The following is a 19965-nucleotide window of genomic DNA, read 5'->3' on the forward strand; positions in this document are numbered from 1 at the left end:
GGGAAGAATATACCTCGGAAGCGCCGTATGATAGGTGTGACTCCGGCTTGCGCAGGAGGAGCTCTGGTGGCACACCTCTCGTAAAATTCCGGAACTGACGAAGTCCGTCGGGAGGAAGCACGTGAACCATCGGCTGGTAGGTCGCCGGATCGAACGGGCGAACGCCCAAGGGTAGGAGCTCGACCTCTGGGTCCACCTCGTGATCCAGGGGAGTCCCGCCCCGTGGAATATCATCCGCCATGTCAACAGTGGTGTGAAGGTGGCCAGAAGAGAGAAAATCAGAGGAGAATGCGAAAGGTCAACTAAAAAGTCAACCCTGAGTGGGCGAAAAATGGCCGGAAAAGGCTGAAGTGTGGAAAAGGCATGGAAATGAAGAGAAACTCGAAGGGAACAAGCCCCGAGTGGTGGAAATCGCAATAGAGACACCGAAATGAAGAAATGTTCGGTTCAAAACGTTCGAAACGCGAAGGTATACGCGAATCGAACAACGAAACGGGGCCGAAAACACAAGAAAACGGGAGAACGAAGGAAGAAAAATACTCTAGAGAGAGAGGGGAAGAAATTTCGGCCAAGGAAAAGTGGGAAATATAGGGCTATATTTAAAGACCCGAGGCCAAAAGACCAAACTGCCCCGATTCAGGCATGTTTGGCCGGTCGGCCACACTGTTGGTTGGTCGGCCAAATATTTGGCCGGTAGACTTTTCTGATGGCCGGTAGACAGCCGGTGACCTCCCATGATGGCCGGTAATCCTCCAACAACCTTGTTTGGGTTAGATGTATAGTTTGGGGTATTTATTTCTCAAGACAGTGCAAGACAATGCATTTCCGAAGCTCAACCGGCCTCCGTTTTGACCTCGGACCGTGTCTTCTGTGCGTGGCACTTGAATATGTGCAAGGTGTATCATTTTTGTATCCTTTTGTCTCTTTTAAGATTCGAAAGTTGCCCCGCATGCATTGCTTTACAACGCTTTGGTATGAACGTGTGTTGAGTTATACATCATTATGCTTGCATTGTTATGCATTTTTACTATGGTCTGGCGAGACCTTAAATACGCTCGGTCTAGGAGACCTTAAATCCTTTGAAGGTGCAAGTCCTTCGGTGTTTGTCGTGCCCGAACGACTTTTGGCAAGTTCACATGCATTATCATGCATTTCAAGCGATGCGCATCGTCGCGCATTCGAGTTCATAAGCGTTTCGAGCGACATGCGTGGTCGCACATTCAAGATCATATGCATTATCATGAATATCAAAAGGTGTGCATTGTCACGCATTTGCATCAGCATGCGTCAACATGCATCATTTGCAAAAAAAAAAAAAAAAACACAATCATGCATTATCATGCATTTTCAAAAGAAAAACAAAAAAAAGAGAGCAACATGCATTGCCATGCATTTTCCCTTTCATGCACATTTCATGCATTTCAAAAACAAAACCAAAACAAATAGTGCATATGCCATGCATTGCATCGTAAGTAGTGCATACGTCATGCATTCATTGTAGATAGTTCATATGTCATGCATCCCTTGTATACATTGCATATGTCATGCATTTCATTACCAATAGTGCATATGTCATGCATCACTGTAAATATCGCATTTACACCCATCCATTGCATATTGTAGATATTGCATTGTAGCTTGCATGCATTCATTGCATCACTTCCATCTAGGGTTTGCGCCTTTCCTTGTCGAGCTTGGTCTGGTATGTGCCCATACTTTTCACGTCAAAGCACAGTTCTGCATGTGTACGCGCCTATTCCACGCTGGTATGTTGGTTTGAGGGTTGCGGCACCTTTTCTGTGTTAGGCGCGGTCTTTATGTGTCCATGCCTTTCCTAGGCAAGATTTGGTTTGGCCCGTGTGCCTTATCCATTGAATATATTCCATTCTAGTACATACTGCATTATAGCTTGCATGCATCCACTGCATCACCTCCATTTATGGCTTGCGCCTATCCTTGTTGAGCTTGGTCTGGTATGTGCCCATACTTTTCATGTTAAAGCACAGTTCTGCATGTGTACGCGCCTATTCCACGCTGGTATGTTGGTTTGAGGGTTGCGGCACCTTTTCTGTGTTAGACGCGGCTTGTATGTGTCCATGCCTTTCCTAGGCAAGATTTGGTTTGGCCTGCGCGCCATATCCGTTGTACATATTACATTGTAGTGTAATTTTTGCATCCAGCATTAGGATCATTGGTTTTTCGTTAGCAGGTCACTTCCCCACTTATGTCATTCCACCCAATTGCTTGTTCTTGTGTCTGTCTACATCACTCATAGTTCTGCATGTGTACGCACTTTGAGGGTTGCGGCACCTTTTCTATGGTAGACGGATTTTGCATCTCCATCAATGTATTTAACATTTGTGTGTTTTTGAACCGCTCATGATTGGATCATGATCCAATTGCATTGCATTTTCTTTTGCATTATTGTACATAGTTTTGTATATCTTGCATATCATTTTGCATTCATCTTACATTGTCATCCATGTTGCTAACAATATTGTACCTGTTAAGTTTCTTTCTCTTTCAGGCACGATATTGTATGTACGGTTCATTTGAAGCTGGTGCAACCAGACGAACCGCAAAGGTATTGTATTCTCCGAGTGAGACGTATCGAGAATTGCATAATTCTCTTACATCCTTTCTGCATTGTAGTGTAGTTGGATTGTTCTATGCTAGCTTAAAACTATCGCATGTTATGCTTCGTTACAGCTTTCTTTGCATGATCATAAGTTATGCTCGGCTTCGTGCATTGTTGGTTGCATTTTGCCCCTGCCTTCGGGCGCATATCTTGTCTAGCTTGCATGTCTGTCTAAGTTTTCGGCTTTGTCAAAAATGGGTCGTCTCTGGGCTTTGACAGTCACTCTCGTCATTGTTATGACTTTCGAGTTCTGTCAAAGAGGGGCAACTGTAGACACCCCATTTTTGGCCGTCCTCAAGACTTGGACGTCACCGCTTGAACACTCGGTGATCATCCTTGTTTGTGTTTGTCTTAAGTTCCCGGAGGTCTCGGCTATGCGCCTTGCCTCAGGATCTCTCGACTTGACTGTTTTGTGTTTGGTTTTGCACCAAACACTTGTGTTTTGCCTTGGAGGGGCAGGGAATGGCTTGTGGGCCATCCCCACACATCACCAGCCATGGCTTGAGGCCACCGGCTGTGTTTTGTTGCCACCGGCCAAATGTTTGGACGGCCAGAACTATAGATGGTCGACCAGCCATATTTTTTGGCCAAATTACATTTTTGGCCGGCCGACCACTGTGCATCTGCTTTTGCAGATATTTTATGCTAGCTGGCATACACTTTGTTCCCCTCCATACACGCGTATGGAGGGATCTCCCTCTTAGCTAGCTTGTCTTGTAAGCTTGCAAGATTGATTCCTCTATAAGAGGAGGCCTCTTCTCCCTCTTTTAGGTGAGACAACTCTTTTTCAGAGCTTTGAGTTCTAGGGTTAGGGTTTGCATATATCCTATCTCTATATCTCTCTCTCTTTGTGTTTTTGTGTGTGTTTTGTCTTACTTTTGTGCACAAACACCCACCGTCACACCTTCTCTTGGAACTAAGGCACAAGAGGGCTGTTCTTGGTGTTATTGAGTGGTTTTGAGCTCAAGGAAGCTGCTGGTCCACCATTTGTGAAGAGGGTCTTCAAAGGTAACATTCTTGCTCTTTTTACCCCATTTTTGCATAGCCTTTTTGACTGCCTTGCAACTGTTTTTAGACTTGGTGTATAACATATAAAAGTCTTGTTTTTGCCTACTCTAAATAGTTGTTTAAGAGTACTTTGAGCTTTGGGGCTGTTTGACCCCTCTTAAGCCTTGTTAGGCTCTATTTTTGTGCCATTTTGGTGAGTTCCGGAACCATTGTGCTTGGGCCTCCTCAGCACTGAAATCTTGAGGGATTTCAGTGGTGAGGATGGTGCCTTGAGGTCCTAAGAAGGAGAGGTCCACCCCCTCCCCTTGTTGTGCTTGAAAAGGGCCATTTTTGCCTCATGTGTGAGCATCTAATTTAAGTGCATGTTGGCCATGTCTTAAGTGCTATTTGGTAGTATTTTGCCATGTATTACCTCTGTTTTTAGTTGGTTTAGACACACCATGCATGCTTAGCATACTTGTCTTGTAATGCCATGTTTTGGCCTAAACATGCTGTAAGTGTTGACCCTTGTTTTAGCATGATTTTGGCCAAGCTTTGTGAAGCTTTTGTGCATGTTTTAGTGTGCTTTAGCTCTGTTTTCAGTTGCTTTGGTCATGCTTAACATATTTTGTATAGTCTCTTTGCATTCTAGCTTGTAGGCCTTGAATGTGTGATGTCATGAGCATGCTTTACTTGCTTTAATTAGTTGGCTTGGCACCTCTATTTTATGCAATTTCAGAGTTTGGTATGCTTTCCATATGCCCATGATCATCTCTTTTAAGTGTGCTTAAAAGTTGCCTTTTGATGCTTAGGAATTGGATCATGTATGCATGCATGCTTGTATGTGCATTTGGCCCCATCTCCATAGTTTATGGCCACTGTTTTAGGCTTGTTTGAGAGCTGCCTAAATTAGTTTAAGTCCATCCTTCGTGTGTTATAGCATGCTTGCCTTGTGCATTGTTGCATACTTGGCCTATTACATGTTATTGCTTGCTTGAAATCATGATGCATTTGGCATGTATTTCATTGGTTAAGTTGCTTTGCATTGTTCCTATGCTTAGTTCACCTTACATGTTGTTGCATGTTTGCCACTAGCGTAGTTGTCACATGCCTTGCATGCTCATTTTGCATACTTAGCCTCCATACCTAGGATGCATTGCATTGGCATGCATGTTTCACCTCTTGAGTTGAGTATGATAGAGGTTGAGCCCCCTTTGTTTGATTATGTGCATTGCATTCCATATCAAAATGCATACTTGGTTTCTTGGGCCATTACGCATTGAAATGCGCGATTGGTGGTCCAAGAATCGAGAATCATATCCCTTTGAGTCATGAATATGATAAGGGGTGTGTTTGGTGCATACATTGTTTGAAATGCATTGCCATGCTATGTTTTTCCCTCTGCTGCTGTCCGCAACAGATTCTGCAGGAAGATTTGGCCGGCCGACCATCTGCAGTGCCGACTGGCTATCCATAAGAGGCCGATGGATTAATTTTTGGCCGGTGACCAATTCCCTCAGCCGGTGGTGTTCCACAGCATTCAGGAAAGCAACCCTGAGATTTTTGCAGTCTTCAGAGAAGGATAACAGTCAAAGCAGATGCAACTTGTGCATGGTAATGGCTTTCCTAGAGGAGCCGAGCGCGCATTGCATTGGGCCCTCTTCCCGAGGCTGTTTACTGCTTTTATCAGATTAGTTAATTTATTAATTAATTAACTGGTCTGTAATATTTAATTAGCTTGTAGGTTAATTAATTTGTATTATTCTTTCGGTCCCTCCGAGCGAGGGCAAATTTGTAATAAGTGTGGGTGCGTGTGCGTGTGTGTATGTCTTCCAACCCCCACTTCTTTCTCCCTTTTACTTACCAGCTTTTGATGGTTAGTATTAGGACATGTTTACTTTAGCATACTTATGCTATGCATGCGTGCATCATTCATTAGTCTTGCATGCACCAAGCTCGGCACATCATGCTAACTGCATAAAGTATTTCAAATCTAACTTGAATACATGCTATCTGTGCATTTTCACATGTCATCCTTAGATTAGCCGTGCCTATCTTAGTTGCATTTTGCATGTGTTGCATTAGCCATCTTAACATGAACTAGGATCATGCACATGATTACTAACTGGTTTCTGTTTTGGCTTGGAGTACTAAGTAAGCTTTTTATGCTTTAGCATGCCATATGTGTGTAAATGTTGCCATGATAGCATAATTACCATGAGGCTAGCTGCTTATGTGATATAACTGCTTGAATGCCTGTGGGTGAAGGTTAGATTGTTTGAGTTGAAACAACTCGTTGAAATCCGTGCTTTAGCCTACTTGCGAGTAGCAAATTTCAAACTGTTTTTCAAACAAACGGATATGCAATGCTTCGTTCCAAATTAGGCGATCTATTCTATATTTTTGTGTTGTGCGCATCACATAGTAATTCTAGCTAATTAACTGGAATAAGAACACATAACGTTTTCAAAATCGGATATCATGGTTAGTAGAGGCCGATCTTCGGATTGGGCGAGAGGGGGTGCTCATAGCTGACCTTCCCCAATCGTACCTAAGTTCCCGAGCCGAGGCAACTTTGGTGATGACGGACACGTGGCCTTCGGCACCGAGTCAGGGTTTCCTAAATTTCCCGAAATAAAATATTTAGGTGGCCACTCTGTATCTGGCAAAGCAGTCCATGTTTGGCACTTCTTTTCTAAAAATCTGTTTTCTCAAAACGATTTGCCGGATTTGGACTCTTTGGTTCAGATTAAGAACCGTGACAATTCGAGTCCGAACTGTAGCACGGAGGCCCCACGCGGGCGCGTCTACACAAGTACTTATTATTATGTTTTAAATTTTTATCCATGTTCATCAACCCAAAAATAAAACTAGTAGTCTACCAAATATTTTCCATACACACCCATCCAAAAATATAACTACTAGTATGTCCAAAAATATAACTACTAGTCTACCCTAATATTTTCCATATACATCTATACAAAAATATACAATCCTTCCAATAATACAAAAAGTGCCAATTTGTCCAGTACAATTTAGCTTTGTGCATGAGTTCATCCTTCTGTACCAAAGAAAAAGAGAAATAATGTCAGATAAAATTGAACAAATAATGAAAAATGTCCATGAAAAGTTAAGGTCACATTAGCAAATTAAATGACTATCATTATCAAATTATAAATAAAACAACAGCATTCTTATGTCTATAGCATTACCACTTTGGTATTTCATTGTTTAGTTTTTTGAACGGACTTAAATGTAATTCAAACAAGAACAAGTAAAAAATAATTAAATAAAAAAACAATTCATAATAATATGAAATGGACTTCTCAACTAGCAAATATGAACTATACATATTGGCATACGAGAGTGTCTAACCATACTGAAGGGAAAAATTGAAGCGGAATTCAAACGGTTCGTCTATACAAGAATGTCTTACCATACTATAGCATAATAATGACAACAGTTTCATAACATTGATAAGGCAAAGTACAATATATAGATGTCTTGGGTAAGAGTCAAATCTAGGACATCATCAAGACCCATGATAATATCTGCTCCAATTCTATTCCACAAAAGTTAGAGACAAAAAACACAAACAGATGAGATGCTGATGATCCAATTCTATTCCACAAAAGTTATAGACAAAAAACACAAACAGATGAGATGTTGAAGAGTGAAACTGAACAGATATAAAATAAACAATGAACCCTTAAAATTCTCACACAGTGCTTATGATAATCACTATTTAATGCAAACCCCACAGATGCCATGATTGATTAAAAACAACAACCATTTTGTAAAAACATTGGTGTATGAGAAATTTAATATAAATATAATGAACATAATTATTTTTTAAGGTTCTTAATTCACAAAAAATTGGAAAGCTTATTTTTAATGGCATAAGTCATGACTCGTGTATTATAGTCCCCCCAACTGGTAGAGTTACACATTTAACAAAAAAAGATGAATCAATGTAATATAGAAATCTAATCTACAGTCAAATCTGTGAGGTGATACATCAAAGTAGCACGTTAAGGAGGGTTTATCCATCAAGCAATGGATTAAGAGAGCATCCATCACCCTCCTAGCAAATTAAGAATCCTAGGATGAGATTGCAGATAACTAAGTATTGCTAGCTGACTGTTCAATGTGAGGAGTATAAATTTGAACAGGAAGATGTTTCAAGTAATAATAAAAAAGGGGTGGTTTAAAAAATGAAAAAGACAATCTAATTTTGGCCAGTTAATCGATGACATTAAGAGGGGTGAACCAGATACAAACGTAACCTTTGGCATTATTTGCATGCAATGGCTACTCTCACACAAACTTGTATTCCCATGATTGCCAGGCCAGGGATTTCACCATTGAACCAAGCAATGCTGAATTAGATTGGAAATTGTAATTTACATAAATGTTTTAAACACTTTAACAACAAACTGAATTTGAGGTGCATAAAAATGATTGGAAACATAAATTGAAATCCATAAAATTTATAAAAGTTCGATAATTGATATTTAAAAATATTGAGATTTATATAGTTATTCACATAAAAGAATAAGTATAAAACTTTTAAAAAATAAAAAAATAAAAGTATTTTTACAAACCAAAAATTATTAAGTATTGTCAAATAACTCAATTTTATTAAAGACAAGTGTAAAGAATCCCAACAAATAAGGTTTTCAATTTTCTTTAAAAAATTAGTAGTAATAGAATTTCTAAATTAGAAGTAACAATATTTATTGACATGGTAAAATACAACCTTTATATATTTTTTTTCTCTGAAAAAATATATAAAAAATAATGAAATATTCTAAATCCACGTCAACAAAGATTATTATTACAATGTAGCGCACTGTGTTTTGGTGTGTTTTGATGGAAACAAAATAAATTCTTTATTCTACTATTATTTTTAATTTGGTTTTAATTTGGTCTCTTAAAAAACATAAACATTTTAGTTATTCCATTGGAAACAAACAAATGAAAGTTTTGTTCCTTTGTATGTATATATGGATGCACTTTGTTGATGAAATGAACTTATCTAACCTTGCCAAAGATGTGTCAGGTAACATTCTCGGTGCACGGAGGAGTAGTGAGAGAACCAACATATCTATAATACTTGCATGTATTTCGCCTCAATTTCCAGGTGTCATAGGTCCCTATGGCGATTTCATCTTCATCTGTAAACACCTCCTTACCCAGCTCAGCTAATTCACTTTGGATCTACAACCATGAAACATCACAACACCTATTAACTTATCAAACACTTCTATTCACTAGAATTTCAATATCAAGTTCTTCTACTTACCACAAGGGGTGACAAGTAAACATATGATTAAATGCAATAAATCTCTATATACTCTACCTTGGAAATAATAGGATCGACACCACCAATTTTATAAAGGATGGCTATAACTATGAATCTTCCATCGCTAGCCTTGTGGACTAGATGAAGCTCTACATCAAATCTATAATTATGTAAAACATAAATTAAATTCAAATTACAAAGATGAAAAATATAATTTACCAAGTTTTTTAATTGAACAATCTATAAAATAAATAAATAAATAAATAAATAAAACATGAGACAGAAAAAGAACATACGTGGCACCATTGATTGTGTGCTCAGAAGGAGAATGCCAGTGCATTTGAAGCAAGGTGTTGTTCATGCCATTCAAAATCAAGACTCCAACATTTCCAAATTCCAGCTACATATTGATAAATAATTCTTCATTGAGCAAAAACATATACAACAATGTGTGCCATAGTCAAAGCCACAAAAGTGAATGGTTATAATCCAAAACCATTTTACTATTGTAGTTACTAAACATTCTCTGTTTTTTTAGAGGTGCTGTTATTATGTAAATTACAATTTCCAATCTAAAAATTAAAAAAAAAAAATCACATAAAATAATGTAACAATGACTTATTTAAAATTAAAGCTTATAAATAAATAAATGTTTTAGCTTTAAGTGATCCTAGTCAAATAAGTCGCACCATTTTATACAAAATTTTACAGAGCAAGAGAAATAACACTTCCATCTAACTTTAGAAATTATTTTACCATGTCTCACAGTATCACCCCTTGTATGTCTAGCAAACATTGGCCCTATTTGGTCAAATAGATTAAGTAATGCTTTCAAATCCAAAATAATTAAAAATTTCTCAACAAACTTCTTGAAAAGACAAACGAATATCCAAGTGTACATAGCATTTAAAGGTATGGATATCTAGTCACGAGTGTAATCCATACCTCAAAATTCTAGAAAATCAATCTTATGCTTTCGTGAAATAACTTTCAATTTTAATTTAATTATGATGGTTGTTAGTACCAAAAGTAAAAGGAAGGCCAAAAACATACCTTAACATTGTAGCCATGGTTAACCAACATTGTAGCTTATGATAATCACTGTTTAATCACTGATAATCACTGTCGCAATATTTTCTTTTGATCTTAAAGCACTGTTCGATTATCAAAACTATTATGCAAAATCGTGAAAAAAAAAATAAAAATAAAGCAAATAGACAAGATATATGTACTACATCCACGGACATGATGGCATGATGGCCTATCCTTTCATCCACTCTATACTTGTTCTGCAAAACACCATGCTACCGTACATTTTTTCACACCTTCCTTAGTCCACCATGTCTTCCTCATTACCAGCACTAATTTGTCATTACAATTTATTGTTGTGGTTTTTGAAGCATTTCTAAATCATCCATCAATAAATTGAAACATATTTTCGATTTGACTAGAATTTTGACTTTTAAAACTCATCTAAAACAGACAGAAAGAATATAGAATGACCCAATACACAACATCACAATATAGAATGACCCAATACACAACATCACCTATGTATGACCCATGGATGCCCTTACCTTCCATGTCAAGAAAATTTTGAAATTATCAAAATACTCTTAACCTATAATACTTGATTTTTCATATCGAAAGCTAATTATATCCATACTAACTTAAAAATAAGCATAAACAGTGACAACCAATACGAAAATGTGATTAAGAAAAGTTCCAAGTGTGTCCATCTTGAAACCAACCAATTTCCAAACATTCTCGCTGCTTTAATTTTACTATTTATAGATGATCTTATAGTTTGCATCATGAGTAAACTTTACAATTTGTAAAGGAAAGTAAAAGCAAAAATAAAAAATAAAAAAAGGGAAACAGAAGGGTCAACACGAACTATTAACTATGCCATCAATTTTACATGCCCTTTTTTTTCCTTTTTTTTCTTTTGGTTGTTTCTGAAGGATGTCTTTTAAAAATATTAAAATAGCAAGAAACGAGATTTCCCTCAAACAGATTAATCAAAAAAGGTGCAGATCCAATATCTAAATCATACCTCTTACCTTACGAATCTTCTCAATGAATTGCTCACCAACAATACACGAACTAGGAACATTGAGACCCCAAATGTTTGTTGCTATCTAAAATCTTCAATCATGAGAAGTTTCAAAAGGAAATGGTTTCATCAAATTAATGGGATGACAAGTAAATTAAGAAATTTCAATACAACCATATTCAAGATAATATGATGTGTGCATTGGAGCATAAAAACAGAACTCAATGTCAGAAGCCTCAAAAAAACACAACCACCCCACAAATTCAACAAGAACAATATTATGGAACTGCAACGCATCAAGGAAACAGAAAAATAATAGAAACCATGACATTAACACACACCTTATCTTCCCAAATGTAGAAAAAATCGTGTGAGTGACCAGCATTGAAGGCTTAGATGAAACTCTTGGCTCAGCAAACCAGTGCCGTGGAACACCTTTCAACACAATTGTATCAGGCTGCTGCTGCCTCCCACCTCTTGAATATCCTACAACCAAACAACACATACATACATCGATTATTACCAGCAGTTCTCGCAAAATTATTAAGCATTTAGAAGAAAAAATATTGAGTTAGATTACTGAATTCATTATTGTAGACAGCAAGACCAGTAAGCTTCAAAAATTCAAAACTATGGATAGAATCAAGAACAAACCTCGATTACCAAACGCATTAAGCTCTTCCCACTCTTTCGTCATTCCAAAATCATCCAATTCCGGAACTGAAGTAGTCAGTGTAAACTTAACACCTTCAAGATTCAACTCAATCCCGTCGGTCTTACCAACAACCGATCTTCTCCAGTCCAGAAACTTCTTTTCGAATTCCTTAACATCGTCTTCTCCATCTATACCATGAAGAATTTCCGATCTGGAAAACTTGGATAGAAACCCTAGGTCGCGGATGAAGAGAGCGCCGTGAGTGACAGGATCATCGCACTTGCGCTTCTTGAAGTCCTTGAATCTGCGAACGATGATGTCGTCTTCGGGAATTGTGAGGGAGAAAAAGGATTTGAGGAAGTTGGTGAGGGAGCGCTTGAGTTGCCACTCGTCGAGGGGTTTGACAGAGTGGTCTGCATAGTGGATAGTTAGGAGCTGAAGAGGGAGTGTGTTTTTAGAGGGAGAAATGGGAGGAAAACTAATAAAAACACAAAAAAGGGGGGAAATTAGTAGCCAATTTTTTTTTTCATTACCTGCTCAATATTTCAAAATTCTCCCTCTAAAATTTGTGACAAAATAATTTTTCCACCAAAAGATCTCAAAATATTAAAAATTATATGCCATGAAAACATACTCCTCACCAAATGATATCAAAATATTTAGACTCACTGGTGACGAAAATATATTTCTCACTAATAATTTTATAATTTGTGACAAATTTTTTCCTCACCAAAAGTCTCAAAATTTTAGCACCATCTGAACAAATTTAGACGAATTTTTTTTTATGATGAAACTTAATTTTTTCTCACCTAAAAAGAAGTATTTATTGACGAAAATAAATTTCCTCACCTTTTACTTCTTTTTTTTTTATTATATGTGACAAAATTTATAATTTGTCACAAATTAATCTTATTTAGCGACGAAAATTAGGAGGACAAGGGGTGCAAAACAAAGAGAGCTAACTTGTGTTTTGTTTTGAGAGAGAGAAAGAGAGAGAGAGAGATAAGAGGAAAACTGATAAAAACAAAAAAGAGGGAAAAATTAGTAGTCTATTTTTTTTCATTACTGCCCAATATGTCAAAATTTTCTCTCCAAAATTAGTGACAAAATAATTCCTCACCAAAAAGACTCAAAATATTAAAAATTTCAAATCTTGATCGGTAGTGATGTGATGTTAGATGTTAGATCCTCGTCAACTGATATTCACCGGAGAGAGATGAAAGAGATGGAGAGAAAGAGGGGGGGTAGGATGTCGACTATGAGAGACCGATCGACAACGAGAAAAGAGAAAGTGAAGGGGATCGGCGACGAGAAGAGACCCCTGCTGATAGTCCCTTTTTCATCGAAGAGAATAATGGAGAGAGAGAGAGAGAGAGAGAGACTCTCACCGTCGTTGATGAGAGAGAGTGAGTGGGTTGGTGATGAGAAGCTTCTGGATCAAGAGAGCACAAATGAAGGAGAGATGAGAGAATGGCCTTGTTTGGTAGGGCTTATTTCCAGCCTATTTCAGCTTTTAGCTTAATTTAAGCTATTTTGATGTGTTTGGTTCAACTTAACAATACAACTTATAGCTTTTTGTAAGTCAAAAATCAACTTATTCTTGAGTAACGGAGAAGAAGCTTAATTTATAAGTCAAAAATCAGCTTATGTTCATAGCTATAAGCCATAAGTTGTTAGGCAATAAGTTATAATCACTTTCCCACAGCTCTACCAAACGGGGCTAATGAAAAGGATAAAGAGAGAGAGAGAGAGAGAGAGAGAGAGAGAGAGACCAAGTGGTCCGATGATCCCAAAAAAAAAAATTTTTAAGTAATTATTTTTTTCAAACAATAATCTTAAGTGAATTTTTTTTTTTTAATGGTGGAGTGAATTATATATATTTTTAAATTTTAAATTTTTGTTTAGTTAGGTATAATATAAATATTTAATTTTTTTTATAAAAAAAATTTAAAACTCATAAAAGACAAAAAAAAAAAAAAAACGAGTGACGTCGTTTGACAATCGGCGACCAAATTTTTTTTGTCACAAAAAAATTTCAATTCCCGCCCCCACATTTCAAATTTCCCTCCCAAACTTTTGGCGACCAAAAGACTAGATTAGTCGCAGAAAAGGTACCTTCGCCGACAAACTTTTTTAGTTGCCAAATGTCAATCAACGGCGACTAAAATATTAGTCGCTAAAAGTACTAATTTGGCGACTAAATTTTTTTTGGTTGCTGAAAATAAGTTTTTGGCAACCAAATTTTTGGTCGCCAAAGAAAAAAAAAATATTTTATTTTCCATTTGGCGACTAAATTGTTTTAGTAGCCAAAACTCAATATACGACAATTAAAATATTTTTAGTCGCTAAAAATAAGTTTTTTGGCGACCAAAATTTTGGTCGCCAAAAGATAAAAAATAATTTTATATTTTTCATTCGGCGACTACATTGTTTTAGTAGCCAAAACTCAATATACGGCAACTAAAATATTTTTAGTCGCTAAAAATAAGTTTTTTGGCGACCAAGTTTTGGTCGCCAACAGATAAAAAATAATTTTTTATTTTTCATTCGGCGACTACATTGTTTTAGTAGCCAAAACTCAATATACGGGACTAAAATATTTTTAGTCACTAAAAATAAGTTTTTTGGCGACCAAAATAGATAAAGAATAATTTTTTATTTTCCATTCAGCGACTACATTGTTTTAGTAGCCAAAACTCAATATACGGTGACTAAAATATTTTTTGTCACTAAAAATAAGTTTTTGGCGACCAAACTTTTGGTCGCCAATTCCACAACCAACTTATTTTTGATCTTCCGCGACCAACTTATTTTTTGGTCGCCAAAATGTGACCTTCTGCGACCAAATTTGTAGTTGGTCGCCAAAACCATACCACTTTCTGCGACCAACTCATTTTTTGGTCACCAAAATATGACCTTCTGCGACCTACTCATATTTGGTCACCAAAAATAATGATCATTCGCGACTAATTAATATTTAGTCGCCAAAAGGTAACTTTTAACTACCAAGTTTTATATTGGTCGCGGAAAGTGGTCGCTAAAAGTGCAAATTCTTATAGTGTTATGATTATAAAGCTTTATTCAAAATTGTGAAATAGGGTTAAATTTAAATAACTATAATCCACTATTTATATCATTCAACAAACCACTAACCCACAATAATTAGAAAGTGATAAACAAATCGACTAAGTCCAACAACCACTAATAATTACATATAAACCCCGCAACGGGGGATATCAAACTTTGTTTTATAAGAGTTAAATTCAAAATCTCACACCACAAAAATTGCTATACAATTACAAGACCAAATGTCGTATTTGACTGCTGTTGTAATAGTGCATCTCAAAAATGTAATTATATTTCACACTTACTTTCATAACATCATGCATTTAGTAAAGTCTATATATCTCAAAATTTGAAATGAAGACTTGGAATTAATTGTATGATTTGAGAGGACCTTGAATTGGCTCAACAATAAATATCCCATGATTTTATAAATCTTGAAATTTGCACAAATAAAATTCAATTTGAGTATATTTATTACCGTCAATTTTTTGCTTAAATTTCACTCTCATCATTCTTATTGCAATTTGTCTTAATTTCAAACGAATTTTGTTGTGAAGTTGAAATATAATATAACTTTATATATATATATATATATATTTTATATAAACTTGGAATTTTAAAAATTTTATAATAGCAATTCAGGGATCAAAGTGAACCTAGAACGCAAAATTATGATTTGATGAAGTTATTTCATGTGAACATCTGGTATGCTTTTTATTTTTTATTTTTTTATGAGCAAAATAATAATAATAATAATAATAATAATAATAATAATAATAATAATACTTGAAAGGGTTAATTACATTTTTAGTCTTTATATTTTGACTCAAATTTTATTTGGGTCCTTATAATTTAAAATTAAATAATTTTTTCCATACACTTTAAAACCAGTTTTAATTTGGTCACCCCATTTAAAATTCTATTAATTTTTCTTACATATATAACCTTTTCTTATATGGTTAAAAAAAATAAAATAAAAATCTTACATATATACCTTAGGAGACTAACAAATGTCCCAAAATCATTAACTTTAACCTCCAACTTAAACAGGAGGACCAAATTAAAACTAGATTTAAGTGTAGGCCCGAAACTACATAATTTTAAACTATAAGGACCAAAATAAAATTTGAATCAAATTACAAAGGTGAAAAGTGTAATTAACCCAAATAAAAAACATTTTGGAAAATTACAAAAAAAAAAAGGCCCATAGTTTGGCCATTTTGTAACAAAATAAATCATGAATTTTTAATTCAACCAGCTAGGTAGATCAAATAAATGAGGCTCGAATGGCTCGAAATCACTTTTTAACTCTTTTGCTCTGCTTATCCACACATTTCATTTCAGAAAAGAAGAAGAAGAAAAGAACAGAGAGTAGAGAGAGAGAAGCACCAACTCGGTAACCTAGCTAAACAGTGAGAGGTGCACCGACTGGGTAACAGAGAGTAGAGAAAGGAGCCGACCTATGTGCTGCCGCTAACCAGGGTGCTGCTGCTGCTGTGTGTGCCGCAAGGGTGTTGTTGCTGGTGGTGGTGGTGGTGGGTGTGATTGCAAGTAATGGATTGATTTTTAGTTAACAAGCTCTGTATGATCTGAAATTAGTTGGTTTTATTTTTAATTTAGGATCGCATTGGGTGATTAAGAATTAGTGCTTTCATTTGATTAACTCTTTCTGTTTGGTAGCTTAGAAAAAAATTAAAACTTGAGTAGAAAATGATTAGGTTGTTGTATCTCTCTTTTCTCTAGTTTTTATCTGCTCTCAGAGTCTCTATCTTGTTTTGCATCTCTCTTCATGCATCTGTTTGTTTGTTTTTATATATATATATATATATATATATATATTTATTTTTGTTAATCAAACCTAATTTTGATCCTTCATTTGTGTTTCGGCACTTCGGCACTTCAGCTGCTTCAGTTCAATTCAGCTATATTAAAGTGTTTGAATGATTTTTTGTTTTGAGAATAAAGATAGAGAGGAGAGAGAAAATTTGTACTTTTTTACTTTTTGGGCCACTCGAGCCTCAACATTTTGTATCAGGATCCTCTAGAGTAATAATCCTGAAGTGATCTCCTAGAATGAGAGATCCAACAGTTGAAATTAAAATTAACAAAAACGACGTCGTTTTGGTTAGTAAGTTGAAAAAAAAATTAAAAAAAAATTCAGCTCTGGTTCAAAATGACAAACAGGTTCCTGCAAATATGAAGCAATAGAGAGACTCTCTCTCTCTCTCTTCTCCTCAGCGGCCATTAAAGTAAGTTAAACAATTTCAAAAACATTTTTACAGATTATATTCACATTAAACAGTTCATTGCTATTATTGGCAAAGCCATTCTCCATAACTCTTTCTGCTCTTCCACAACCTATATTCATAGAAAAAAAAAAAAAACAGAGCACTTTAGAAATGGGTTATTAATCAAACTCTGTTTTTATGCTTGATTCACTGAAAAAGTAATAATAAAATTTATTTTAAATCGAATAAGGGTAAAATGAATATTGTTATACCTGGGTGGTTGTGGGGAGTTTGGGGGAAAACAAATCTGGGTCTTTGTCTTCCATGTTGGAGATTGATTGAGAAATGGGTTTGAAGAAGATTGATTTTAATCAATAAGAAAACTGATGATCCAAATTGCTATGTTTTGGTTTTGAGTCCTCATATTTTTTATGGGTAGTTCATGAACTTAGGAATAAAGAATAAGAACATGAGCTTGGGAATAAAGATTAAGAATCAAAAGATTTTGGGTTGCATAGGAAGGAAAGGCTAAAAATGGAGAAGCATTGAATACAAGAAACAGAGGTTGTGTTTTTGAAATCAAACTTTTTTTTTTTTAATTTCAACTTACTAACCAAAACGAAACAGAGGTTGTGTTTTTGAAATCAAACTTTTTTTTTTTAATTTCAACTTACTAACCAAAACGACGTCGTTTTGGTTAGTTTTGTTTTCAGCCGTTGGATCTCTCACTCTAGGAGATCACTTCAGGGTTCTTACTCTAGAGGATCCTGATACCGACATTTTGAGCTACGGATCATTTTTCTTTGAGTTCCGATACGTAGCTCGAATAAGCCTCGCCCCGAATGGCTCGAATGAGTTGGTATCTGTTATTGTAGGGTATGGTCCAGTTGTCCCAAGTCAGCGTGAAACCTACACGTTTACAAAACAAAGAAACAGGAGAGAAGAGAGAGAGAGAGAGAGAGAGAGAGAGAGGACCATGAAGTTCAATGCGAGAAGAGAGTTGTGTCGCCTTTGAAGTCGAGCGACCGACCATGGTGTTCACCGTCGACCAGCGACCGTCCATCATTGTCCACCACTCTCTCTCTCTCTCTCTCTCTCTCTCCCCTCTCGATCAGCGACCTTCTTGTTGTTGGGAGCTTGATGTTTTCATTCCTCTGTAAACTCGAAGAAAACGCAAAATAAATTTCTAATCCCTCTTTCTCTTTCAATTAGCTCTAAATTAGTTCTGATTTCTTCAAATAGATTTATGGTTTCACTGATTTTGCTCGTATATGTGTTGGGTATGATGGGTTTGTGTTGTTGTTGGGAGCTTGATGTTTTCATTCCTCTGTGAACTCGAAGAAAACGTAAAATAAATTTCTAATCCCTCTTTCTCTTTCAATTAGCTCTAAATTAGTTCGGATTTCTTCAATTAGATTTCTGGGTTTAAGTGATTTTGCTTGCATATGTGTTGGGGGTATGATGGGTTTGTAATGAGTACAACTTTAATTGATTGCTGCTATTTCATATTGATGCCATGATTATATTATTTTTTTTCTTTCTTCTATTCTTAAGCTAGATTTTTTTCTTAATTTTTTCTGAGATTGAAAGGAATGCTTCTTCAAAACCCCTTTAACTCCTATCATCACTCTCCATTGAACCTGTTTAATCCTGAATTTATTGAAATCTGGATGTTTCAGAGAGGGATGAAGAATGAGAGGATGCAAGAGCTATGACGGATGAGAGGATTTCGAAGAGATGAAGGGATCGAAGAGTCTGAGTTTGGAGTGAGTAGAGAGAGATGCTTTTGGAGTCCTAGGAGAGAGAACAGTCCTTGCTTGTATTCGGGCCATTCGAGCTATGATGTTTCGAGCTACAGATCATTTTTGTTTTTCTTTTTAATTATATGCTTATATAACATTTGATGGAATCACCTCAATTTCCACCAACTTAATTCCCCTAGTTTGCATTATAATAAAACAATAACAAATTTATAGTTTTTTTTTTTTTTTTTTTTTTGCATTATAATAAAACAATAACAAATTTATAGTTTTTTTTTTTTTTTTTTTTTTTGGAGGGGGGGTTGGGGTTGGGGGTGGGGGTGGGGGTGGGGGTATGATTTGTTGGTGATAAGATATAATCTTGCAATGACTTTATCTTAATTATAAAGAGTTTATTCCAAAGGAAAAATTTCGGGTTCAAATGCTTCCGAGGGTTATTTACACTAAAATCTCTTAACTATTGAGAAGTATCATTTTGATTCTCTAAATTATAAAAGCATAGAAATAGACCCATTAAACTATTGAAAAGTATCACTTTGCCCTCTAAATTATAAAGCGTACAAATATTCCTAAATTATAAAAATATAGAAATTGGACCGTTAATAGAAGCGATCAAAGTGAAACATACCAATAATTTAAGGGGTCTATTTATAAGTCTTTATAGTTTAATAGGACAAAATGATACTTCCCAATAGTTTAGGGAATCTATTTTTATGCTTTTAAAATTTAAGAGGTCAAAGCAATATTTTTAATAATTTAGAGAGTTTTTGTATAAAAAACTCTACTTCTGAAGGGAAAATGGAACAATTTTAGTTTTGGAGTTCATTAATGCAAAGAATAATAAATTTAGTATGATAGTGATGCTCTCTTATCATAAACACTTCATATTGTAATCTAATAATAAGTAACAATTGTTTAAAAAATTAATAGATAATATTTAGGCATACTTTTTTTTTTTCAATTATTAAGAGATTATTTATACGTATCAAGAAAATTACATTAAACTAGACAATTAACTATATAGAAAATTTTGCAAAAACATCCATTCAAGTCCAATATCAACAATAACTGCTAAAAAACTAGAAAGGCCCACAATTAGGAATGAATAAATAGCTAAACAAGACCCTCTAAAAAAGGAATAAATAGTTAATCTACCCTTTGCAATGATTGACCATCCTACCTATAATTTTAGAATGTACAAGATTGCCAACTCAACTAATTTTTCCTCAATTGATTGTGTGGACATAGTTGAAGTAGGTAATTATTCGAT

At 35.5% G+C, this 19965-nt stretch overlaps 2 protein-coding genes and 1 long non-coding RNA gene across 3 annotated transcripts; 1 reads left to right on the forward strand and 2 right to left on the reverse strand.

Annotated features, from left to right (window-relative positions):
- Positions 1-8480: 8480 nt before the first annotated feature.
- LOC114262665 (alpha carbonic anhydrase 1, chloroplastic-like) lies at positions 8481-10013 on the reverse strand. Its single transcript, XM_082923348.1, has 4 exons — positions 9984-10013; positions 9227-9330; positions 8988-9090; positions 8481-8845 (listed from the first exon to the last, which is right to left on the reverse strand). Exons 1-4 carry the CDS (start codon positions 10011-10013, stop codon positions 8684-8686), a joined length of 399 nt encoding a protein of 132 aa, XP_082779474.1. The 3' UTR covers positions 8481-8683.
- A 327-nt stretch (positions 10014-10340) lies between these two features.
- On the reverse strand, positions 10341-17625 carry LOC145823823 (uncharacterized; the record flags this gene model as incomplete). Its single annotated transcript, XM_082923349.1, has 6 exons — positions 10341-10403; positions 10994-11071; positions 11203-11272; positions 11328-11472; positions 11650-12074; positions 17594-17625. Coding segments are annotated over 6 exons (813 nt in total), but the record flags the coding sequence as incomplete, so codon positions are not given.
- Positions 17626-17627: 2 nt separating this feature from the next.
- Positions 17628-18910, forward strand: LOC145823363 (uncharacterized). Its single transcript, XR_014365642.1, has 2 exons — positions 17628-18281; positions 18615-18910. It is a non-coding gene; the product is annotated as an uncharacterized LOC145823363 (long non-coding RNA).
- Positions 18911-19965: the final 1055 nt, after the last annotated feature.

This window comes from Camellia sinensis, chromosome 4 (genome assembly GCF_055761805.1).
Source record: "Camellia sinensis isolate YWXY chromosome 4, ASM5576180v1, whole genome shotgun sequence".
In the NCBI taxonomy this organism is placed as follows: domain Eukaryota; kingdom Viridiplantae; phylum Streptophyta; class Magnoliopsida; order Ericales; family Theaceae; genus Camellia; species Camellia sinensis.